Source organism: Ammodytes marinus (assembly GCF_949987685.1).
Source record: "Ammodytes marinus genome assembly, chromosome: 25".
Classification (NCBI taxonomy): Eukaryota; Metazoa; Chordata; class Actinopteri; order Uranoscopiformes; family Ammodytidae; genus Ammodytes; species Ammodytes marinus.
In genome coordinates, this window is record NC_137229.1 from 541,719 (window position 1) to 567,536 (window position 25,818).

At 36.9% G+C, this 25,818-nt stretch overlaps 2 protein-coding genes across 9 annotated transcripts in view; both read left to right on the forward strand.

Moving 5' to 3' along the window:
* Nucleotides 1-12,431, forward strand: part of LOC307270234 (uncharacterized protein) — an 83,403-nt gene extending 70,972 nt beyond the window's left edge. For 6 of the 7 annotated variants that reach the window (XM_080053409.1, XM_080053411.1, XM_080053413.1 and 3 more), the window contains 16 exons: nt 590-763; nt 1,523-1,696; nt 2,459-2,635; nt 3,454-3,627; nt 4,111-4,284; nt 5,082-5,122; nt 5,339-5,394; nt 5,573-5,632; nt 6,463-6,506; nt 6,854-7,068; nt 7,388-7,650; nt 9,258-9,377; nt 9,718-9,859; nt 10,868-10,915; nt 11,099-11,409; nt 11,494-12,431. In XM_080053409.1, the coding sequence (XP_079909535.1) occupies nt 590-763; nt 1,523-1,696; nt 2,459-2,635; nt 3,454-3,627; nt 4,111-4,284; nt 5,082-5,122; nt 5,339-5,394; nt 5,573-5,632; nt 6,463-6,506; nt 6,854-7,068; nt 7,388-7,650; nt 9,258-9,377; nt 9,718-9,859; nt 10,868-10,915; nt 11,099-11,397 (2,161 nt within the window). In that variant the 3' untranslated portion in view covers nt 11,398-11,409; nt 11,494-12,431. The remainder of the gene's footprint in view (nt 1-589; nt 764-1,522; nt 1,697-2,458; nt 2,636-3,453; nt 3,628-4,110; nt 4,285-5,081; nt 5,123-5,338; nt 5,395-5,572; nt 5,633-6,462; nt 6,507-6,853; nt 7,069-7,387; nt 7,651-9,257; nt 9,378-9,717; nt 9,860-10,867; nt 10,916-11,098; nt 11,410-11,493) is intronic. The other variant, XM_080053415.1, reaches the window with a different exon arrangement.
* Nucleotides 12,432-14,985: 2,554 nt separating this feature from the next.
* Nucleotides 14,986-25,818, forward strand: part of dek (DEK proto-oncogene) — a 130,484-nt gene continuing 119,651 nt past the window's right edge. For both annotated transcript variants that reach the window (XR_013845537.1, XM_080053431.1), the window contains exons 1-8: nt 14,986-15,049; nt 17,809-17,910; nt 19,487-19,579; nt 20,399-20,508; nt 21,100-21,194; nt 22,423-22,552; nt 23,580-23,866; nt 25,144-25,204. Coding sequence is in view for 1 of the 2 variants with exons in the window: in XM_080053431.1 (XP_079909557.1) it covers nt 17,829-17,910; nt 19,487-19,579; nt 20,399-20,508; nt 21,100-21,194; nt 22,423-22,552; nt 23,580-23,866; nt 25,144-25,204 (858 nt within the window). In the remaining variant the exon portion in view is untranslated. The remainder of the gene's footprint in view (nt 15,050-17,808; nt 17,911-19,486; nt 19,580-20,398; nt 20,509-21,099; nt 21,195-22,422; nt 22,553-23,579; nt 23,867-25,143; nt 25,205-25,818) is intronic.

Genomic DNA, 25,818 nt, shown 5'->3' on the forward strand with positions numbered 1-25,818 from the left:
TGGATACACAATTAATTTCCTCAAAAAAAGTATGTGCAATTGATAAACACACATCTGTTATTTGATGTGAAAAATACTGGTATTGATAAAATTAACTAATAATGGTTAAATTCAATAAAACTCAAAAGGATCACATACTTTCAAGCAGCACTGACAAACATAACTTACATCCAAGAAGTTTTATATTTTATATTTTTATTTCTCTTCTAAATTTAGTATGCAGTTAAAAAATTAAGTCTGTTTCCTAGAGAATCATTGAGTACATTTCCAATTTTAGTTCTTTAATTAAATGTATTTTCATATATTTTGGTGAATGGTCACATCTTTACACAAACGATTTATTGTAAATTGATTTCCTTTAGTGGAATTCTTTCTTTGGTTTCAGTTCATTTTGTGTGTTTCCACAAATAATAAAATATAACTGACATTATGATGATCCACAAACACAGAATAACAAAGTCACTGTGATAAGTTTAGAGAAAAGTTAATTGATTAGGACATAATAATGTTTAGCTAAACATTAAAAACATGAACACATCTGATTGGATTATAATTGAATCTTTATCTCCATCATTTATTCTTTATTCAGATTGAGTGACTGCAGTTTGTCAGAGATCAGCTGTGCTTCTCTGGCCTCAACTCTGAAGTCCAACCCCTCCCATCTCAGAGAGCTGGATCTGTGTAACAACAAGCTGCAGGATTCAGGAGTGAAGCTGCTGTGTGGTTTTCTGGAGAGTCCACTCTGTAGACTGGAGACTCTGAGGTCAGTTCACTGACTCTATTACTGTTGGAGACATTATATGTTTAATCAACAATTTAACCTCAGTTAAACAGTAAACAGAATTTACATCCAAGAAGTTTTATATTTCCATTTATTCATATTTTTATATCATCTACATATTCTTTTCATTTCCATTATTATTATTTCTTAATCTGGCCCCATGTTTAGACAAAATATTTATTGTAATTTGATGAAGTTCATTTGCTGAAGGTGAAATATTTATTTTGTTTCAGTTTAAATTATTATATATTTTTTTATAACACATAGATGATACAAAAACAGACTTACAAATTCACTGTGATAATTTACTAATTTATATACAGGCAATACTTGTTCTTATTTTTATTTCTCTTCTAAATTTAGTCTGCAGTAACAAAATTTGTCTGTTTAATTGAGAATAATTTAGTACATTTCCACTTTTAGTTCTTAAATAAAATGTAATTTTTTTGTGGTAAATAGTCAAATCTCTACACATAAGATGTATTGTAAATTGATGAATTGTATTTGCTTTACTGGAAATATCTATTTGGTTTTAGTTTGTTTTAATGTTTTTTCACAACTAATACAATTTAACTGACATTATGATGATCCACAAACACAGAATAACAAAGTCACTGTGATAAGTTTAGAGAAAAGTTATTTGATTAGGACATAATAATGTTTAGCTAAACATTAAAAACCTGAACACATCTGATTGGATTATAATTTAATCTTTATCTCCATCATTTATTCTTCATTCAGATTGAGTGGCTGCAGTTTGTCAGAGATCAGCTGTGCTTCTCTGGCCTCAGCTCTGAAGTCCAACCCCTCCCATCTCAGACTGCTGAATCTGAGGGGAAACAACCTGCAGTATTCAGGAGTGAAGCTGCTGTGTGGTTTTCTGGAGAGTCCACACTGTAGACTGGAGACTCTGAGGTCAGTTCACTGACTCTATTACTGTTGGAGACATTATATGTTTAATGAACAATTTAACCTCAGTTAAACAGTAAACAGAATTTACATCCAAGAAGTTTTATATTTCCATTTATTAATATTTTTATATCTCATCTACATATTCTTTTAATTTCCATTATTATAATTTTTCTAATCTGGCCCCATGTTTAGACAAAATATTTATTGTAAATTGATGAAGTTAATTTGCTGAAGGTGAAATATTAATTTTGTTTCAGTTTAAATTATTATATATATTTTTTTATAACAGATTATACAAAAACACAGACTTACAAAGTCACTGTGATAATTGACTAATTTATATACAGGCAATACTTGTTTTTATTTTTATTTCTCTTCTAAATTTAGTCTGCCGTAACAAAATAAGTCTGTTTAATTGAGAATAATTTAGTACATTTCCACTTTTAGTTCTTAAATAAAATGTCATTTTTTTGTGGTAAATAGTCAAATCTCTACACATAAGATGTATTGTAAATTGATGAATTGTATTTGCTTTACTGGAAATATCTATTTGGTTTTAGTTTGTTTTAATGTTTTTTCACAACTAATACAATTTAACTGACATTATGATGATCCACAAACACAGAATAACAAAGTCACTGTGATTGGTTTAGAGAAAAGTTAATTAATTAGGACATAATGATGTTTAGCTAAACATTTAAAACCTGAACACATCTGATTGGATTATAATTTAATCTTTATCTCCATCATTTATTCTTCATTCAGATTGAGTGGCTGCAGTTTGTCAGAGATCAGCTGTGCTTCTCTGGCCTCAACTCTGAAGTCCAACCCCTCCCATCTCAGAGTGCTGAATCTGAGTGACAACAAGCTGCTGCAGGATTCAGGAGTGAAGCTGCTGTGTGGTTTTCTGGAGAGTCCACTCTGTAGACTGGAGACTCTGAGGTCAGTTCACTGAGTCTGTTACTGTTGTACATCTTATATATTTAATAAACACTTAGCCTCACCACTTGTGTCAAAACAAAACTTACATCCAATACGTTTTATATTTCCTTTAGTTAAAGTTTTATTTATCTGCTATATTTAGTCTGCAGTCACAAAATAAGATAAAATAAATGTGGAATATGTTAATTAAATTTCCATTATTTCATTTCTTTAACTGGCCCAATGTTTACAGAAAAGATGTATTGTTCATTGATGAACTTAATTTGCTGAAGATGCAATATTTATTTTGATTCAGTTTAAATTAAAGTTTTTTTTACAAATAATAAAATATAAATTACATTATTATGATGATGCACAAAGTCACTGTGATAACTAACTAACTTATTTACAAACATAACTTACATCCAAGAAGTTTTACATTTCCTTGTGTTCATATTTTTATTTCTTAATTTAGTCTGCAGTCACAAATTAAGTCTGTTTCCTAGAGAATCATTTATTCGTACATTTCCACTTTTAATTCTTAAATTGAATTAATCTTCATGGGTAAATAGTCAAAACTTTACACAAACAATTTATTGTTTATTTGCATAGTGGAAGTATTTATTTGGTTTCAGTTAATTTTAATGTGTTTTCACAACTAATAAAATATATCTGACACTATATGATCCACAAACACAGAATAACAAAGTCACTGTGATACGTTTAAAGTAAAGTTCATTGATTAAGACATAATAATGTTTAGCTAAACATTTAAAACCTGAACACATCTGATTGGATTATAATTGAATCTTTATCTCCTTCATTTATTCTTCATTCAGATTGAGTGGCTGCAGTTTGTCAGAGATCAGCTGTGTTTCTCTGTTCACAACTCTGAAGTCCAACCCCTCCCATCTCAGAACGCTGGATCTGTATAACAACAAGCTGCAGGATTCAGGAGTGAAGCTGCTGTGTGGTTTTCTGGAGAGTCCACTCTGTAGACTGGAAACTCTGATGTCAGTTCACTGACTCTGTAACTGTTGGAGACATTATATGTTTAATGAACAATTTAACCTCAATTGTGTAAAAACAGAACTTACTTCCAAAAAGTTTTATAATTCCTTTTGTTAATAATTTTATTCATTTTCGAAATGTTGAATGCTATCAAAAAAGACTTCTGTTTCTTTGAGATAAATGTGGAAAAAACTCAATGACATTTCAATTTTTTTGTTAACTGGTTAAATCTTTACAAAGAAGTTTATTTGCTTTAGTGGAAATATTTATTTGTCTTCAGTTCATTTTAATGTATTTTCACAAATAATAAAATATAACTGACATTGTGATGATCCACAAACACACAATAACAAAGTCACTGTGATAAGTTTAGAGAAAAGTTCATTGATTAGGACATAATAATGTTTAGTTCAACATTCAAAACCTGAACACATCTGATTGGATTATAATTGAATCTTTATCTCCATCATTTATTCTTTATTCAGATTGAGTAACTGCAGGTTGTCAAAGATCAGCTGTGCTTCTCTGGCCTCAACTCTGAAGTCCAACCCCTCCCATCTCAGAGTGCTGGATCTGTTGGGAAACAAGCTGCGGGGTTCAGGAGTGAAGCTGCTTTCTGACTGTGTGGAGAGTCCAGACTGTAGCCTGGAGACTCTGTGGTCAGTATGAGGTCAGACTCAGTCCGGCTGGTTCTACAGTATTGTACTAAACACAGGGAGGTTAATGCCTCACTCACATTAGGGGTTTCCCTCCAGTTCTACCTTCCACTGTGTGAGCGTCCCAACCAACCAATAGGAGCAGCTCCTGGAGCATCAAGCATGAGACCCCTCACAGCCAAGTGTTCAGAAGCCCCTCTACAGGGAATGAGATCAGATCAGACACTTTATTCCTCCAGAGGGGAAATGTTGTGCTGACGTTGTAGTGCAAATTAGGAACAGTTCAAATATAAACTATCAATGTGGAACAAATCCAACATTTAGACAAAGTGAATATTATAAACAAGTTAACAGTTAGTTCATAGATTTGTATGAGAAGCTAATAGCCTAGCACAACAAATCAGTGGTTTAACGTCCTGAGTGCAGTTTCTCCTTATTTTACATTTCATCTTTCTTTTCTTTGTTTCTTCAACAAACAAAACAAATCCACCAGATAATGCAAAGCAATGCAACATTTTACAATTAAACAGACATATGCAATTTTATTGTAAAATTAAAAAAGTAGTTTGTTAGTTTTTCATGTGATGTTTTTGGACCTCGACTAATCATTAATTATAAATTCCTTCATTATAATAATTATTATCTTATTATTTTTTACTAATGCAGGATCAGAAAATGGTGAAGATTTGATGATGAAAAGCATTTGATCAGTTGTCTCTGGACTCTGAAGCTGGTTAACTCAAACAATGAACAATTATTTAAACTTGATTCCTAACTTTAGGATTGTGTTCATTCTACAGGATCAATGGCAAGGAAATCAGAGCTAAGGAACACGAAAAACGTGAGTAATGAACCAATGACTCTCCTTCATCAAACTGTTTATAAACATAAAAAAAAAATCTGAAAATGAGCTTTTAACATTTAAAAAATATTTCAAATACATTTTTCATGGAGCTGTAATTTCTTAAATCTTTGAGTTTTGACTACTAATGGTTCTCACCCCATTCACGATTGTATTGTTTAATTTATTCTCTCTTTCACTTCTTCTCTCCATCAGTTCGCTCTGATGTCAAACTGGATGTGCAAAAAAACCTGCCGGACGACGGCAAAAAGGTGAGAGGAGCAGTTGCACAGTGTAAAGTCCTCCAGTATTACTATTGCAAACTAAAATTAAACAGTAGTTATTTAGACTTCAGTTGGTAATGTATACAGCCAACACTAATGGCATTAATAATATGAGCCATAAATGCTTTTCCTCATATTAAACATGGCATCAATATGTGTTTGTCAGGTGAAAGAAGAGACCCGACCGTGTAGTAGCTCAGACGGAGGAGGAGAGGGAAAGTCACAGGTGAGGTCCAATAACGGCTTGGTGATGTGTTAGTAGTTAAATATAATATGTGACAAATGTTAGGCTGATGATGTACTGTATAAGAATGGTTCATCAATGTCTGTATGAATGAGAGCTTCGAATAGGCAAATGTTTCCTCACTCTTCATAAGCATCGATGTGTTATTTCCTCAGGTGACTAATATTAGCACTTGGTTTATAAAGCACTGAATGGTTTAGGGCCAAAATATATTACTGATCTGCTGATACGTTATGAACCGTCCAGAGCTCTCAGGTCATCTGGGACAGGTCTACTTACAGTCCCCAGAGTTAGGACCAAAGAGTTAGGACTAAACAAGGAGACAGACAGACAGACAGACAGACAGACAGACAGACAGGTCTTCTTACAGTCCCTAGAGTTAGGACTAAACAAGGAGAAGCAGCTTTTAGTTTTTCTGCACCGCATATCTGGAACAACATCTGGACTTTTCTGTTTCCCTTTTAACCTGTCATTTTTGATTCTATTCTATTTTATTTTTATTGGCATATTTTCATTGTTTTCTAAATGCAATTCATTTAATTTTTAACAATTTGTCTGCCTGCTCTTAGTTTCGTTTTGTCTCTGTAATGCAATTTCTAATGTCTAATCTTGATGGTTTTTTATGCGCCATTTCTTTGAATGCATAAACTTTCCTTGCCTAACACACATCTTACACTGGCACTCTCTGATCCACACACTGTGCCTTAGTTGAATATTGAGAGTGTGGATAAAATATTCCATCACTTAACAAAGCAATGCAAGTTTTTACATTTACTTTGAAATAATTAACTTTGTGCCTTTTTAAATTCAAGACTCCAGTATCCTTCTCGCCTGAACAGAATGGACCTAAATACAGGTAATCATATAACATGACTAAACACTATCTTATTCAACTTGTTTTATGGTTCATCAACTTGTTATTATTTTTTATTTTATTTTATTTATGTTTTATGACCCTCAATTTGTGTTCAGCTTATGTGGTTTCTGTTTTTAAGTATTTGTGAACTAGTGTAAATCTATGTCATTACTTGTTATTGTTTTTACTGTTTGTGTTGTGGAATTAATGTTTAAGTTTCTTCACATCAACCTGCCAATGGACTAAAGGTGGAGTTTAGCCTCTGGCGTATTTACATGTACATGTTCATTAATACGTCTTGTCCCTGAAACAAAGACATTGCAACAGACCTCAGCCCTTCTTCCCAGGTTCAGGTGTCCTGGTGCAGGTGTGTTCCAGTGTGCTCTGACTGGCCTGGTGTTTGTAATGGCTCAGGAGGCAGAGCTGCTCTACTGGACCGTCCAATGGGACGAGAGCCTCCTCCAACCAGCTGGCAGGACTGCTGCAGGGCCGCTGTTCAAGATCCAGTGTTCTGAGGACGCTCTCTGCCAGCTCCACCTCCCACACTGTGAAACAAAGGATGGTAAAGACATGGCTGTCCTTAATGTTGGACTGCAAACATTGTCATTAATGTGTAGCTACATTCAGGGACAAGTTAAAACTTGGACTAATACAGTTTATGCATCACACTAAATGCACACATCCAGACAGATCACATGTGACAGGACAATAATGATAAATAACAAGAGAATAGGTCAAGGATAGGAGACCTAGCACATCCTTGGGATGCTCCAGAGTAAATGTCAATATATTAATCAACTCTCTGAGCTCAATTGTTAAGAGATCATGTAGGCAGAGATTTACCTTTTAGCAGCAAGTTGATCAGCTCTTTGCTTTCACAGCGTTGCTTGTTGATGGCCTGCTGTCTGTCGCCCACATCACTGATGATGGAATGAGCATCTTGGAGCCTCTGGAAATCACAGACACTCATGTTGCTGTGAAGGTCCCTCACCTCTCTGCCTTTGGCCTGATCTGGGATTTGAAAAAGTATTGGAACAGTTTATGGGTAAAAAAGGGCCAAGTTCTGCTGTTCCTCCCACCCCTGAGAGGAAGACGTCGGATACTCAATGTGTTACTTCTGCCGAAAAACATCCCGTTGAGTGAGGTAAGGTTATCTGTCATGTGTTTACCATCAACACAATCTTATGTTTAGACAAAGGTAATTCACGTCGGTCATACCTCACTCCTTCTATCAAACTTTGTCTTGCTGTGGTAAAAATCCATTTTAATATCCAAAACCCAGATATCGGAATCTGATCGGACAGAAAAAAAAGTGTATTGATGCATCTCTACTTTTAACGCAGTAAAATAAATTAACAGGCAATTAAAGAACGCACGGTCTGTAATTATGACCCTCGGCCCGTCCCGTAGTTTGGGAAATCGGGAAGTGCTGGGGCAGTAACGAGTAACAAGCCTCATTGAGAAGAAATGGATAAAGAAAAGCGTCTTTTGAATGGCAAGTTGAGCTTTAAAGCCCTGCCAGATTGTTCTGCTGCCTGATCTACAGTGTTAGCTAATGGAGTTAAAAATTATAAATAAATACATCTATAAATAAAAATAGAAAACATAAAATTATTGTTGTTTCATATGGTTAAAATATGTATGTGAATGCCATGTTTTGTCGCTTATATCCTACAGTGTGAAACATTTCACTCGCGGTTCGGATGTATATATTTTTTTTTTTATTTCTTTTCTTTTTTTTTCTTTTATTATTTCAGGACAATGCTTGATAATTGATAAACATAGTCATTCCAACATGTAAATGTGCCAGATTGTAGCCCAGGGGCTAATTTCCATCTGTTGTCAATACAAAAGATATACAATAAATACATAACATGAAAAGGTTCTATAAAAAGCAAGGACAAACATAAGTATTGGTTAAAAAGGAAATACAATTCAATAGAAAGTGGGCCGATACAGTGCAGTGTTATATGTGGTTACATGTTTGGTTATCAGTAAGCCATGTCTTTATTTTGCGCTTAAAAGAGGCCAGTGTGGGACATTCCCTTATAGTTGGAGGTAGTGTGTTCCATAATGCAGTACCGGTAACGGAAAGGGTGTTATGGCTAAAAGCAGTTTTCCTGAAAGGAATCTCACAGTCCCTGTTTGCAACAGCTCTGGTGATCCGAGTCTGTTTGTACCTAATAAACTCTAGCAGTGGTGGTGGCGCCAGGCCATGTAGTACTTTGTAAATTAAGCATACACAGGAGAATTTACAGAAATTATCGAAACTCAGTAAATTATATTTCTCTAAGATGTTACAATGATGGTAAGAGAAAGGTTTTTTATCTAGAGTTTTAAGTGCCTTTTTGTACAGAAGCTTAACTGGTTTTAAGATAGTAGAACCTGACGTGGACCAGCTGGTGATGCAGTAGTTCTGGTGAGAAAGTATCATGGAATGCAGAAACATCATAGCAGCTGCATCTGACAGACATCCTCTGATTTGCTTAAAATTACAAAGATTGAATTTAATTATAATATATAATATATACACTCACCGGCCACTTAATTAAATACACCGGTTCAATTTCTTGTTAACAACATTTAGCTAATCAGCCAATCACATATTGTGTGTTGGCTTTATTGCTACACCTGTTTTTAATTTGCTTGTCTTCTAATGTTATTGTAAAATGTCTTTGAGAACTTTGAAAAGCAGTATATAAAATAAATGTTTATTATTACTATTAATAAAAAAATATCCTGTTACTAAAGGTTGAGCCCAAACAACAACAAGGTTCTGAGAATATTGTCACCCCCACTGACTGTCTTGTGAGCGTTGGTCAAAGGTACAGTGTCAGCTGTGAACCTGAGAGCTACAGAATTCAGCCTAAGGTCAGTCAAGTCACTTATACACTTGTAATGATTGTTAACAGAATAATCATGAAAGTAAAGATAAAAACAGCACTCAAAGTGTAATGTTTATTTGCCACACAACAAATATTTCGGGACAGACGCCCTTCCACATGTGTGTCCAATTATACTGTATGTCTCCAAATCAAGGCAACACGCAAACATACATATCTCTAACATGTGGAAAACAAAACAAAAGTTGAGCGCGTTATTTTTATTTTTAACAGAATAATTACCAACATAATTTTAGCTGCAAGATGAAAATAAATGTATAATTGGCAAAACATTTTTTTTTTTTTTTCGCTTTGCCACTGGATTTCAGGATGCAGAGTTTGACTCAGATTATGGGCCAAATTTCCCTCCAAAATTTCAAGTTTTCCTTGAAATGGACCAAGAGGAAGTGACTTTGAAGGTCCAAGACCAAGAGAAGCGACAAGTCTGGGAAAGTTTTGTGCATCTCCAAGGTAACGGCTTCAAACTCCTGCAATCTGACTACACTAGACTAGAATAGATTTGTAAAGCTCTTTTTTTTCACCACATCATTTCTCCATCAATTTATCTCAAATCTATATATTCAGAACAATGAGGAATTATGAGGAGTTGTATCGAAGAAAGCAAGTGGGTTATGTTTTTTGAATGCAGTATATCAATTTATACCTTCAAGTTGTATTTAATTCAAATGTATTCCTTCATTCTAGATGAATAACCTGTAGTACATGTAAAGTTGTCTTACTGAAATCTCTCAGCAGAGTTTTATGTGTTTTAGTCTGACAGCTCTGAGAGTACAGTGCATGGTTTGTCCCCCCAAAAAAAGGCAAACTGAGTGACTTAGAGGAAACTTGACAATTTCAGTTATTTCTTTGGGCCAGGTCTGTGATCCACTATGAGAATGTTTTAAGTTATTTAGTATTTTAGTCCCATGATCCCAAGTGGGACACTCCTCAAGACCTGGTTGCTTTCTGTTGTTTTCAACATAAGACATTTCTGATTAGCTGTTGTAACTGTAGTTACCCTAACCCTTACCATGAATTAATAGTTTCTAGATTGAACATTGAGCTTCATTCTTCTCTAAAGGGGACAAACCATGCACTGCACTCTCAGAGCTGTCAGACTAAAACACATAAAACTCTGCTCTAAGATTTCAGTAAGACAACTTTACATGTACTACAGGTTATCCATCTAGAATGGAATAGAACACTACAAGTGAATCAAATACAACTTGAAAGTATATATAAAATACTTAAAAACAAGGTAATCAATCAATCTGCAAAAAGATTCTTGGCTTTTTAATGAAAATTCTGAATGTTTTGAGAGCGATGTCTAAATAAAATCTCAATCTTCTTTTAGATGCCAAAGGCAGTCGTAGTCGTTTTTTTTTTTTTTGGTGTGTGTAGAAACAGGACTATTCATAAACACAAGACTAAGACAGATCCATTATTCAGTTATTTTACTTTTCTCTTCATTTCTTTCAGCTGCAGGCCCCTCAGCTGGAGCAGCTGGAGTCAATCTCATGGCAGACGGTAGGTGGACATGTAGCGAGACGTCTCCTCTGTAAATGACTTGTACTCATAAATTTTTTCTTAATTGGTTATTTAACTAGAGTCTGTCCTGTCATCACTTTGATGAGTGTAGTTTGATGACATCATATTTCTGTCTCAAAGTGATTGTTAGAGAATAAAAGTGTTTTCCTGGTTATCCTCCAGGTCCAACCAGGGACGTCCCACAGCCGAGTGTCCCCGCTGAGCGCAGGCTGTTCTCAGCTCGGGCCGAGTTCATCCAGAGAGCGTCTGAGCCTGTTCTGAACCAGCTTCTGGATAAACTCCTGCAGCGCGGTGTAATAAACGAGAGTGAGAGGGAGTCAGCCGGAGCTAAAGCCCGAGCAGACAAAGCAGCAGACCTGATCGACATGGTGCGAAGGAAGGGAGCAGCAGCCAGCTCTGTGCTGATCGCTGCTCTCTGTCAAATGGATCCATATCTCTCCAGAGGGCTGAACCTCAGCTGAAGCAACAGCCTGGTGGGTTCACTACTTATTGTTATGCAGAAAGTAGATGTCTGGATCTTAAAGCCTGTGTTTTTAATATGAGCATTTTTCACTCAGGTTTGGAAAGAAAAGTCTTCTCTCTGATTGAAAAGGTCTTGGATTTTTTTATTTTTTTTGGTTGGATGGATGTTGAGGAGGAAAACCATTCCATGAAGAGTCGCGTCAACATTTTCTAGAACACAGAAAACAGTTTGATCCTGAACATGAGCTATGTTGATGTATCTGCAGACTGAACTAAAACATACTGAAACGGATGCTGATACTATATAAGACTTCACATGGGACCAACAGCTTTGTTCTTTATTATGGCATTTTACTATTAAGTGAAAACATTGTACTTTAGAGTGGTCAGACATTTTTAAAAGCCAATGATAAGAAAGAACCAAGCAGCTTTGGAAGTCAAAGTTCAATATAAATGTAAAAGCCTCGACTCAGAAGTTACTGATCCTTCTCCAAGACAACAACCAGAAAGATCAGCTGTTTGTTACGCTCACCGTCAAGACATTCCTTCATGACACAGTCGACTTTTAAACTAAGAATCTTTGTCGACAAACATAGAAGGGAAAAGACCACTTGAATCAGAAGAACATTAAGATTTTAAACCTTTCAACTCACATAAACATATCTTAGTCTGTCTTTACATTTACTTTCTATGTAATCGCGCCGCCTCTAAACTCTGCTTTGCATTGTGTCTGAACACACCAGTAAAGTTCCCTCTCAGGAAGCTGTATGGCAAACTGACCGGGTTCAGTCCTACAGTCGCACACAGATAACAGTCAGACCAGTTTCTGTAACTAAATGCTCTGGCTGTTTAGACTCTGCTAATCTAATAAAACGATGCTCCAACAATGGCCGCCTCTATGTCTTCAACTGGGTTCAAAATTCCGATTATTTTTTTTTTGCAAACATTTTATTTTTGCTAACAGTGAACTTGGTGCAAAAGAACAATTGAAAGTCAGCGCGCAGCTTTAATCTGTTATGTTAGAAACCACACAGCAAGCCAGAAATCTGGGTGTTGTCATAGATTCAGACTTGAATTTCAAAAAACACATTAAAGGTGCAGTGTGTAATATGACATCATCAAGAAAGTTCTACAAAGTTCTAGAATGCTACACTCCCTGGGTAACCCCACCCCTTTCGAATAATAACAGAAGCTACAGTGGCCTTCAAGGACAAGAACAATTCTAAATTTTAAACAATGCACCTGATGACATTCCAACTATGACACTTTCAAGATGGCGGCACGAGGCCTTGGTCCAAAATATGTAGAAATATGGACATATGAGACCCTTTCTAAGGGAAAAAATAATAATAAAAAAATAATAATTCAGCTATTATGCACTAAATTAAATGTACTTATGGATATTATAATTACTTTCTACAAAATCTGCTAGGAAATAAAACCCAAAATTCTACACACTGCAGGTTTAAATCAATTACTAAGTCAGCCTAATACCACCTTAAAAACATATCAAAAATGAAAGGGGCTTATGTCTCAAGATTTAGAAAAACTTTTTCATGCATTTATCTTTAGTAGACTTGACTTCTAAAACTTGACTACTAAAAAATCAATCAGACAGCTTCAGCTAATTCAAGAACAGAGACAAGAGACAGGAGGCGGTAGTAGACTGCAATTTATATAAGGTTCGCCCAACGTTATTAATGTGTGATTTTTCCCCAAAATTATGCTCGAACATTCCGAACTTTTATTTTTAACTGCAAACATAACGATTTTTTCTTTTGCGAACATTCCGAAAAACCTAAAAAAGTTGTGAAAAAAACGCAAATAACGCAAAAAAGTCTTCTTTTCTTTATTTATTTTTTTACTTTTTGTTTTTGTTACTTTTGTTGTTCTGTTGTACTGTGGCAAGCCTCAAGGCCGCCATCTTCCCTCTTAGCAATTTGAAACCATGGTTGCGTTCCGAATCGCATACTTTCTACTATATAGTATGTACAAAAAAGATTTAGGATGTCCCAGATTTAGGATGGTTAGAAGTACCCGGATGTCCTACTTCAGGCGGCCAAGATTGTTAGTGTTGAAAAGTGCATCCTATTTGGGCGATTCTGACCCACAATCCAGTGCGCACGTGAAGTGACGTAACATCGACGAAGCCTTCATTATGAAAACAAACGGGGATGCGACGGATATAAAAGCAGGAGGCAAGATCAAGGCGCAATGTTATGATGAAATAAGAGAGTAAAGTATGTCCCAATAGTATGCCTACTGCATCCTAACTAGATTATTTTTATCGTCGGATGTAGTATGTAGAATAGAAAAAAGAAAGAGTATGAGATTCGGAACGCAACCCATATCCCTAACACAGCCTACAGCCTCCTCAATACTGTTTGATAGACCACATTGAGAGTCTGTGGAAGATAAATAAGAAAAAGAAAACAGTTTTGTCAAACATTTATTTTCTATGATTTTTATTATTCTATCATTTGCAAAGACATACATTTTTTTGGGGAAAAAAAGGCATAAACCCAAAACGATTTTAATTTAACATATTAAAAAACTACGTAAACCACAGTCGTTGAACTGACCTCAGAGTCTCCAGTCTACAGTGTGGACTCTCCAGTGCAGCAGACAGCAGCTTCACTCCTGCATCCTCTTTCTATCTTATGTTTTATTGTTTGATTATTTTATGTGTTTATTTACTTATTTCATAATTAATATTATTTTTATTTTATATGTATACGTGGTAAAATGTGTGTGTGTGTGTGTATGAATGCATGCAGGCGCGCGCGTGTGTGTGTCTGTGTATCCGTGTTTTGAGATGAATGTATATGTATACAGGTGTATATGTCTGTACTATAAAATATTTTCTTTATAATTTCAATTTGACTAATTACTATTATTACAAGTTAGTTGCTAAAAATAAATAACAAAATAAAATTAAATAATATGATGTAAAATGCTACATTATAAGTTTATTATTACCACTTGTGTTTATAATTACCACTGTATAATGGCATATTTATTCATGTTTTTTGTTTTGTTTTTTAATCCAAACGGGAGGCTATGTAGGCTGCTTACCTAGTCTATATTTTGACAATTTTTGTTAAATTACCTTTAAGATTTCAGGGGATGCGTATTTTGATAAAATAATATCTGTCATATAATACTCCTTGTACAAAATCACTTTATTTTTCACTAATACTTTCTCCTATAAACTCAATTTACACTGCAGAAAAAGCGGAGCATATTTTGATGCTTATTCCTGCTGCAAAGCCACAGTAGGTATGCAAATATGTACATGTTTACGAAGTGAAAAGGCAATGAAAAAAACGATTTTTAAGATATTATAATGTGCTTATCTCATTTTAACATCCACTGAAGACATTTCTATCATTTGTTGATTATTGCATTTTTATTTATTTTCTAAAATATATTTAAAAAAATATTTCTTGCTGCTGTAACTTTAAATTGTTCTTTACACTGGCCTACAAACACTGTTTCGATCCACCCACAACGTCATCACGTCCCTCGTCCAATCAGTGAAGCGGACGCCGTACTAGTCCCCGCCCCCTCGAAAGAAACCGCCATCATGAAAATTAAAAACAAGGAACACTGACAGATGAGGCGCAGTTTTTCTCTCCGGCTCATAACAAGGTAAAACTTTTAACAGCTTCGTATCGAACGGCAAACTCTTCGATTTCTGACGTCTGTGGACATTTTTGCGGTGTTTTTATCTAGGTCATGTCGTTGTATACGTCTTAAAATGCCACACTAAAGGTCAGTAGTTTGGGTAGTTAGCAGACAAGCCCGATAGTAGCTATACCCTGCTAGGCTAACGTGTTGTGTTGCTAAGTTACTGCGCGCCAATATCCACTCGATTCAAACCTACAGTAATAAATACACTAAACTGCCAAATAAACCTTAAATAAAACTCTACGCGATCTTATCTAATCCCCCGACACACGTTAGGACTGAATTTAAGAGAATATCTTCGTATTATAACCCGCTAATTCTCCCAAACTGCCAGACTCCATTTGGAATTCACTATTTTTTTATTTTCAAATCCATCTAACAATTGAAACAGAAGGTTCCAATGCTTAATATTTAAATCTTAAATCATTATTAGAGGACAATTAACTGTTCGGCATATGTATGTATTACCACAATACCTTAATTAAAGTAAAAATGTACTGTTTACGTGTGGATGACCCAAAATATACAGGTCATTATACCAACACCGCGTTACAAATCGTATTAGTTGAGGCGCTCAAAATTCAAGCCATTAAATTACTATTTCAGTTTTATTTGATTTTTTTCACATCTTTCAACTTTTTCCATTATTTCAGCGAACAACTCTTCAAATTCTAAATATTTACTATCAGAACTTTTTTCAAGTCTTCATTCTCAGCTCAGCTATCCGGTTTAGCGTCAGCTTTTTCAGCATCAACACGCATTTTCAGTAGGAAATGCATGTTCTAGTTTAAAGCTACAGTGCGTGCTTTTTTCATATAAATGAATGTCGGTTAGATTCAATTCCATCACCAAAGGAGTTGACAATAAGTTGAGTAAGCCTTATCAGCTCCACAAAACACTATCTGTATTTCTCCTCATGATCTGCTACCTTTCTGTAGTGTGTGTGTGTGTGTGTGTGTGTGTGTGTGTGTGTGTGTGCTGCAAAAAAAAAAAATGCAAACGGGAATGTAAACAAAGGGGGCTCACTGTAGAAAGCAACATGCCCGTTTACAGAGCCTTGGCTGTGTATTAACACCATTTTTTTTTTCAGCACACACACACACACAAAATACAGACAGGTAGCAGACCTCTATCTCTCAAATATTCACTGGTTTTGACAAAGTGATTTTGCCTTCTCCAGAATTGCCAACCCCAACATTTTAATATTGTCAAACACCATATTTGGTAGCACTTGTTTCAGACATGTTTGTTGTTCATTTAGGTTATGTCTATCTTTTCATTTTTTTCATTTAACTTTGATTTATCCTCGAGAGACCAATTGAGGGCTGACCCTCATCTACAATGACGTCGAGTTCAAACAAATTTAAAGGAAAAACAACAATACATACACAATATTCAACGCAAATACATCAAATACACAACAACAGGTGAAGAGAAAAACAATTGAAACATTTACACAGTGGTGAAGATTAAGTGGTAGCAATTAAAATTAAATGGGTGAAAGTACAATATAGCCTAATTAAAACAGTTACAGGTAGAGTTTGGCAGATTTAAAATAGTTTGTTTAAATTGGTTAAAGGATATTAAGTTATTTAGTTTAATTTGTTGCTGTAAGTTGTTCCAGGAGTATTATTATATTATTATTATTCTAATTCTTATTCTACTCTATATTATTTTATCGTTCATATTGCACTGTGGGTCAGAGATAAATGCTATTTTGATTCTGATGTATATCCTGCATACATCAGAATTGACAATAATAGACATTGATTTTGAACTACACAGATACTCACAATGTTATATTTAGTAATAACTCTTTGAAGGTGCAGTGTGTAATATGACATCATCAAGTAAGTTCTAGAAAGTTCTAGAATGCAACACTCCCTGGGTAACCCCAACCCTTTTGAATAATAACAGAAGCTACAGTGGCCTTCAAGGACAAGAACAATTCTAAATTTTAAACAATGCACCTGATGACATTCCAACTATGACACTTTCAAGATGGCGGCACTAGGCCTTGGTCCAAAATATGCAGAAATATGGACATATATGAGACCCTTTCTAAGGGGAAAAAAAAAAAAATCAGCTATTATGCACTAAATTAAATGTACTTATGGATATTATAATTACTTTCTACAAAATCTGCTAGGAAATAAAACCCACAATTCTACACACTGCAGGTTTAAAGGTGCAGTGTGTAGAATTTATTGGCATTTTTCAGAACAGGGTAGAATAGAATTTTCTCAACATGTTATTTGCAGTATTAGAATATTCTATCATTATAAATCATGTGATCAATTTGAGGAACCTGGAACCATACTTTAAAGGGACACTGTGTAACATGTTCAGTAATTTATTAGCTAAAATCAATATCCTCATTCATAAATATGTCCTCATTGGTGTAAAATCACCTCTGCCAATAATCTGAATTATCCTACTGAGCGGAGCATTACACATATTAATATTACATTTTGTACATTGAGCAGGCAAGTCTTATGGAGGAATCCATGTTGGTTGGAATGTCATCAGGTGCATTGTTTAAAATTTTGAATTGTTCTTGTCCTTGAAGGCCACTGTAGCTTCTGTTATTATTCAAAAGGGGTGGGGTTAACCAGGGAGTGTTGCATTCTAGAACTTTCTTGATGATGTCATATTACACACTGCCCCTTTAAGAGTCTAAAATATGTTTGTTGACTTTGACTTGATCGTCCCCCTGTCAGGATAAACCTTCAGCGCAGACATGAGTGAGATGGCCGTGGAGGAACCCATGGACAGCTCTGAAGAACAGACCAGCCCCAATATCAGCAGCTCCAAAATATCTGGTAACCCCCATCAACACCATTAATCACACTGTAGGAGTGTGTGTGTGTGTGTGTGTGTGTGTGTGTGTGTGTGTGTGTGTGTGTGTGTGTGTGTGTGTGTGTGTGTGTGTGTGTGTGTGTGTGTGTGTGTGTGTGTGTGTGTGTGTGTGTGTGTGTGTGTGTGTGTGTGTGTGTGTGTGTGTGTGTGTGTGTGTGTGGATCCACTCTGGGACTATTATCCTTTAAAATCATTCATTCTCTCCATCCCTCCGTTGTCATGTTCTGTCCATCAAACCAACGCACCATCATTTTCCCCGTCTCTCTGCTTCTTACAGAGCCTAGGGTGTGTGTGTGTGTGTGTGTGTCCGATAGCTAATCACTACAGCATGAGCACCCCCTCCCTTTCCAAACTTTTGACAGGGGAAACACGAATAAATAAGTGCCTGAACCTAACAATACATGTATGATGTTACTTCGCCGTAAATATGCCAAATCTACACAGGCTTGTTTTGATTGCAGTGCAGAACTTTCACTTTTATTTGAGAAGTGTTTTATTTATTGGAGACCTTGGTTGTTTGCAGCAGTATTTTCTTTTTGCGTTGCACTGTATTCGTTTGTTATCTTTGTCATCCTTTACATTTTTAGTTTTGCAAATGATAGAAAAAAATATATTTTAAATTTTTTTTACGAAATACTTTGATTATCATTATATTGCTGCTCTTTAATCACTGTATATCACATTTAATTTTTTTTATTAACAGTTTTTCCCCTCTTTAGTATTTAATCTTGTTTCTTTCTCTGATTGTTTTTTTGTTTTAAAAAGCCTCCTGTGGACGGGTGTAGCATTTATAATATATAATAGACTTGACACAATGCATCTGCCTGGTTCGTCCAATGAAAGTATAATTTGAAAATAAATCTACAATGAATACAATACAATACAATAGCTTCAAAATATCTGATATTCTAGCCCTACTCAGAAACAGGTCCTGCACAGTTTGCTTAAGCCCCTATCTCAGTGGGCTGCGACAGTGTGCGACAAGTTGGAGACACAAAATTGCGACAAAATATGCGAATTAGCGACAATTTTCACTTGCAGTCTCACTGAGTTGGTTCCTCACGACACGTTTGCGAATGTCCTGCCCAACACTTGCCAGGAGGTCGCATTTATGTCTCGCGAAGGTCTGGCGAGCGTCGCACGAACGGAATGTCAGTCTCATTTTTGTCTCATATCAGTCACAATGTAGTTTCATATGTCGCCAACCCCTCGCAAAGTTGTCTGACATTGCTCGCACTTTCTGACTCGCGGAAACTAAATTGAGAAGGGTTTGCAACGTGTTTGAGACACATGCGACCACTCTGAGACTATTTTGAGACTAGATTTGTCGCACTTTTTTTGAACATGTTCAAAATTCATGCGACAGGACTGCGCGGCTCTGCGACTCATGAGAGGAAATTGAGAAACCCTCCGCGAACGTTTGGAGACAGTTTAGAGACTCCCTCGCGAATGCAGTCTCCAACTTGTCGCAAACAGTCGCAGCCCAGTGAGATAGGGGCTTTACTTAGTGCTGATTGGTTTTCCTCTCTGTCGTTGCAGGTGAAATCCTCGAGGGCAAACGGGCGAAGAAGTCTGTTGAGAGGCTGGACTTGCAGGCGCCGAAGCAAAAGGAAAAGCTCAAGATCGGAGATGGTAAATAAATATGTAACTATGGAAACAGACACGCCTTTCTTTTTAAAAACCTGTTAAAGGTGGGGTATGTGATTTCTGATTGGTCAAAATTAACATGAGTGGTACACTTTGACCAATCAGAGCAAGGGTCCGATTCTTTAAAAAAAAAAAAAAAATCTGATTCTCTGTTCTTATTGGCTGTTGGGACTGTCAACTGTTCAAATCTCTATCCCAACTGCTATTTTCTCCCCAAATTCTCCACCCCAGCTTTAAGTAGATTACGCCATGTTGGTTGTTTATTTAATTTGGTCTTTTGTTTGTGTGTGTTCTTTAAAATAAAAAAATCCAAAAAATAAGCATTAAAAAATAAATGTTGCATAGTCCGCCTTTTAATATGTAATGTAAACATGTAATATCATCCCTGGTTGAAGGCTTTTCTGTAGAGGTGTGTTTTTGATTAGTGATTTGAATGTGTCCTGGTTGGAACAGTGTGGGATCCTTGTGTATTATAATCATGTTTATTAAAAACTGTCTGTCTGTCTGTTTTCCCCTGTCTGTGTGTCTGTCTGTTTTCCCCTGTCTGTCTGTCTGTCTGTCTGTCTGTCTGTCTGTCTGTCTGTGTGTGTGTGTGTGTGTGTGTGTCTGTCTGTCTGTCTGTCTGTCTGTCTTTGTGTGTCTGTCTGTTTTCCCCTGTCTGTCTGTGTGTGTGTGTGTGTGTGTGTGTGTGTGTGTGTGTGTGTCTGTCTGTTTTCCCCTGTCTGTCTGTGTGTGTGTGTCTGTCTGTCTGTCTGTGTGTGTCTCTCTCTCTCTCTCTTCCCCCTCTCTCCCCCCTCTCTGCAGGTAGTGGAGATGCATTAGGACTCATTCCACGGACCGGCCATCAGATCGGTAAGATGAAAGCAGCCGACCTGAAACCTCTGCACGCCATCCTGTTCGACCGGCCGGGAAAGGTACAAACATCAAATCAAATCAGTTTTATTTGTATAGCCCAATATCACAAATAGACATTTGCCTCAGTGGGCTTTACATTCCATACAATATGACACCTCTGCCCTTAGACCATTGGCTCGGCTGAGAAAAAACTCCCAGTAAAAACCCTTTATCGCGAATAAAAAAAAATTGAGAAATCTCAGGGAGAGTCGACCATTGATTAAGGCCTTATGGGAGGGGGGGGGGGGGGGGGGGGGAATCGATTCATAATTTGCAAAAAAAAAAAAATTAAGAGACCAGTCTGGATTTTTGGGGGGAAATTCTCTTAATGAAAAAAACATTTATTGGAATTTGGTAGAAATGTTGTCAGTATTTTATATTATAAAACCAAAATGATCATTGTACTCAAACAGATGCCTATAAATAGTAAAACAAGAGACAATGAACATTTAGAGTGGTCTCTTCATTTTTTCCAGAGCTGTATGTATTTTTGCGTGCCGCCTGTAATGTTTACTCACCTTAAAATCAAGGCCACCGTACAATAAAGACAAGATCTAAAATCATCATGTATTACTTGTAATGACAATATTATTATTTTTTCATTCCAACAGACAGCCACGTTAAAGAAGAACTTGCGTCTGTTTAACGGCTTCCCTTTCGACGCCGACAGCGAACAGTACACCAAGAAACGAGAGAAACTGCTTAAGTAAGTTCCCCGGCCCTCTTTACGCACCATGTTTCATTTTGGTTTTCTTGTTCAAAAAGTTAGCAAGTGACGTCTGACTTAAAGGTGCAGTGTGTAATATGACATCATCAAGAAAGTTCTACAAAGTTATAGAATGCAACGCTCCCTGGGTAACCCCAACCCTTTTGACACTTTCAAGATGGCGGCACTAGGCCTTGGTCCAAAATATGCAGAAATATGGACATATATGAGACCCTTTCTAAGGGAAAAAAAATAATAATAAAAAAAAATTTCTGCTATTATGCACCAAATTAAATGTACTTATGGATATTATAATTACTTTCTACAAAATCTGCTAGGAAATAAAACCCAAAATTCTACACACTGCAGGTTTAAGAGCCTCTGTAAACATGGTCTAAAAAAAATAAAAGCACCACTTTATGATGTCAGAGTTGGGGGTGTCTCAGTATTTTTTTTATAAAAATCTGTTTTGTAAATAAATGTTCATAAATATTACAAGACTGAGTTTACATTTTTTTTTTAAATTAAATGTCTAGAGAGTTTGACAGGACTGTGTGGCCGTATCAAACAGCGTCCATGGCAACAGAGAACTGCTGTGATTGGTTCAAAATACTTATTGTGTCATAAGAACCAGAGCGTAGCCCATAGCCTCATCTAAACTGAATGTCTGTAAAGTTTATCAAACTTAAGTGACAATATTTGGATTGATAAATATGCCTGTAACTCTTTCAGATGCTTTACTATGATGAAACTAACTCCACACATGACATAGTTAGAAGGATTTGGTGGATTTGGGTTTACAAATAGCTGCTGGGACCTCCTCATGTGTGAGGACGACTGTGGCTCAGTTGGTAGAGCGGCTCGGCTGATGATCAAAGGGTTGGAGGTTCGATCCCCGCCCTGCCAACTGTGTCATAGTGTTTGTGTCCTTGGGCAAGACACTTCACCCACCTTGGCTCGTGTGAATGTCGATAGTTAGCCTGCTATCGGTGTATGAATGTGTGTGTGAATGTCGATAGTTAGCCTGCTATGTGTGTGGGAAAGGAAAACAGGTCTCCCTTGCAAAAGAGTCTTCGGTCTCAATGGGATTTACCTGTATAAATAAAGGTTAAAAAAAAAAAATATATATATATAACATATAAAGGGAAAGGTTTTTGTTTTCAGTGGGAGAAATGCCACTATATTGAAACGTTGTCACAAACTATTATTATTTTTTTTTCAAATGCAGGAATTCCCATTTCACGAACGCCAAACTGAAGGTCGTCTGTGGCGTTTTGGACCTGGAGAAGAAAGGGACCCACTCAGACCTGGTCCACAGGATTCTCACTTTCCTCATCGCGCCCAAAAACAGCGGCAAGGTGAGAGCATCGAGTGCACAGGCATTAGCCCCTTTTACACAGCCAGTGAAAGCCGGGAATATGCCGGAATTTCGGCCCTCCGCCCTGCTGTTTAAATGCGACCGTTTACGTCCTATAACTACTATGAACTTAAAATATAAATCTATCCATCCATCCATCCATCCATCTATCCATCCATCCATCCATCCATCCATCCATCCATCCATCCATCCATCCATCCATCCATCCATCCATCCATCCATCCATCCATCCATCCATCCATCTGAAGGTGCAGTCAGTGATTCTGGAGAACGCCTGTTTTGTCTAAATCACTTTTTTGTCTGAATCAGTGAATATCTCCTCACGATCCGCTACCTGTCCTATTCTGACTATTAATAATACCATTTGAGATTTAATGACATTTACTTTCTTATCTTATTTTATAATTTTGTTCTTATTGTACCGTCGGTCGGAGAGAAACAACATTTCCATCCCTCTGTGTGTCTGAAACCTATTGAAGAAATTGTATCTGTCTGTCTGTCTGTCTGTCTGTCTGCCTGTGTGTGTCTGTGTCTCTATCTGTTTGTCTGTGTCTCTATCTGTCTGTCTGCCTGTCTGTGTCTCTGTCTGTCTCCCTGTCTGTGTCTCTGTCTGTGTCTCTATCTGTCTATCTGTCTGTCTGTGTCTCTATCTGTCTTTCTGCCTGTCTCTGTCTGTCTGTCTGGAACATATTGTAGAAATTGTATGTGTGTGTGTGTCTGTCTATCTGTCTGTCTGTGTCTCTGTCTGTCTCTGTCTGTCTGTCTCTGCCTGTCTGTGTCTCTGTCTGTCTGTCTGTGTCTCTGTCTGTCTAGCTGTCTGTCTGTGTCTCTGTCTGTCTGTCTGTCTGTCTGTCTGTCTGTCTGTCTGTCTGTGTCTCTGCCTGTGTCTCTGCCTGTCTGTGTCTCTCCCTGTCTGCCTGTCTGTGTCTGTCTGTCTCTCTCTCTGTCTGTCTAGAACATATTATAGAAACAACAAACCATCTTTCACTCCTTGTCCCTTTTGGCAGCGTTTGCCAGTGAAGAAAAAGAGAAAATCTAAGAAGAAACTTTCGGGCGACGATTCCAGCGCCGGCAGCAAGAAGAAGAGTAAGAGCCGCAGCAAAACCAAACCGACGTCGAGTCCCAAGAAATCCAAACCGGGAAGCAAGTCCAAAGCCATCGTCATGGAGACCAGCAGTGATGATGAGGAGGAGGAGGAAGAGGGAGGGGCGGCGGCCAAGGCTTCAGCAGAGAAAGACGACGAAGGCTCAGACGCAGAGGAGAAACCAGCAGAGAAAGACCAAGACAGCAACAGGTGGGAGGGGAATGGGGAACTTTTTTTTTTTTTTTCATAATTTGCAAAATTCGATGTATAGTTGTTTCTTTTTTTATTGATGTATACTTAAAGCCCCTATCTCACTGGGCTGCGACTGTTTGCGACCAGTTGGAGACACAAAATTGCGACAAAATGTGCCAATTTGCGACAATTTTCACTTGCAGTCTCACTGAGTTGGTTCCTCACGACACGTTTGCGAATGTCTTTGCCGGAAGGTCGCATTTATGTCTCACGAACGTCTGGCGAGTGTCGCACGAACGGAATGTCAGTCTCCTTTTTGTCTCAAATCAGTCGCAATTTAGTTTCATATGTCGCCAAACCCTCGCAAAGTTGTCTCACACTTCTCGCACTTTCTGACTCGCGGAGACTAAATTGAGAAGGGTTTGCGACGCGTGCGACACACCTGCGACGACTCTGAGACTATTTTGAGACTGATTTGTCGCACACTTTTTTTGAACATGTTCAAAATTCATGCGACAAGACTGCGCGGCTCTGCGACTCATGCGAGGAAATTGAGACCTCCGCGAACGTTTGGAGACAGTTTAGAGACTCATTTGCGAATGCAGTCTCCAACTTGTCGCAAACAGTCGCAGCCCAGTGAGATAGGGGCTTAAGCAATAGTTCACGACAGGCTGTGGAATGTGCTCATTATACCACAGTTAAGGGGCGTTGTTCGGCCCGACGCGGCCATTGTTTATTTATTTTAATTTTTTTATTGATTTTATAATTTTCAGAAATAGATTTATAAATGTTCCTTTTTAATATATACATTTATATAAAAAAAATGTTGATTTAACAGAGGAAAAAACAATGGAGATAGACCAAGACAGCAACAGGGGGGTTGGGAATAAGGGTGGAGATAGACCAAGACAGCAAAAGGGGGGTTGGGAATAAGGGTGGAGATAGACCAAGACAGCAAAAGGTTGGTTGGGAATAAGGGTGGAGATAGACCAAGACAGCAAAAGGTGGGTTGGGAATAAGGGTGGAGATAGACCAAGACAGCAAAAGGTTGGTTGGGAATAAGGGTGGAGATAGACCAAGACAGCAAAAGGTGGGTTGGGAATAAGGGTGGTGATTTTTATTTATTTTTTTATTATTGATTCATTATTTGCAAAAATCGATTTATAAATGTTTCTTCTTTTTTATTCATTAATTTATAATTTTCAGAAATATATTTATAAATTTAAAAAAAAATTTGGTGTAATGTTAAGCATTAATATTAAGTATCCTAAATGCCGAAACTTCTCTCTTAACAGTAAGTCAGAGGAATCTTCAGACCAAGAAGAAGAAGAAGAAGAAGAAGAAGAGGAGGAAGAGGTAAGGCTTACCTGACTGAGCACAAAAAATTACATACAGCTCTTGAAAAACTGAAGAGACCACTCCAAATGTTCAGTGTCTCTTGTTTTACTATTTATAGGCATATGTTTGAGTAGAATGAACATTTTGGATTTATTCTACAAACTACTGACAACATTTCTACCAAATTCCCCCCCAAAAAATATTGCAATTCCAAGCATTTTCCATTAAGTAATGTAGAGATGAAGATTGAAGAAAAATCCAGACTGCTCTCTTTAATTATTTCCAGAGCTGAGTATTTGTGTAATATGTGACGTGCACCATTGTTTTGTTCTGTTATTATTTGAATGTTGTGCTCCATACCATGTACTATGGTCGAAAGCCGTTAATAAATAAATAAAGTGAAAATGAAATGTTTTATTTACTTTTTTTAATGCCCACGTATAGGCATATGTTTGAGTAGAATGAACATTTTGGTTTTATTCAACAAACAACTGACAATATTTCTACCAAATCTCCCCCCCCCCCCCCCCCATCCCCCCAAACATATAGCAATTTAAAGCATTTTCCATAAAGGCATGTAGAGATGAAGATTTAAGAAAAATCCAGACTGGTCCCTTAATTATTTTTCCAGA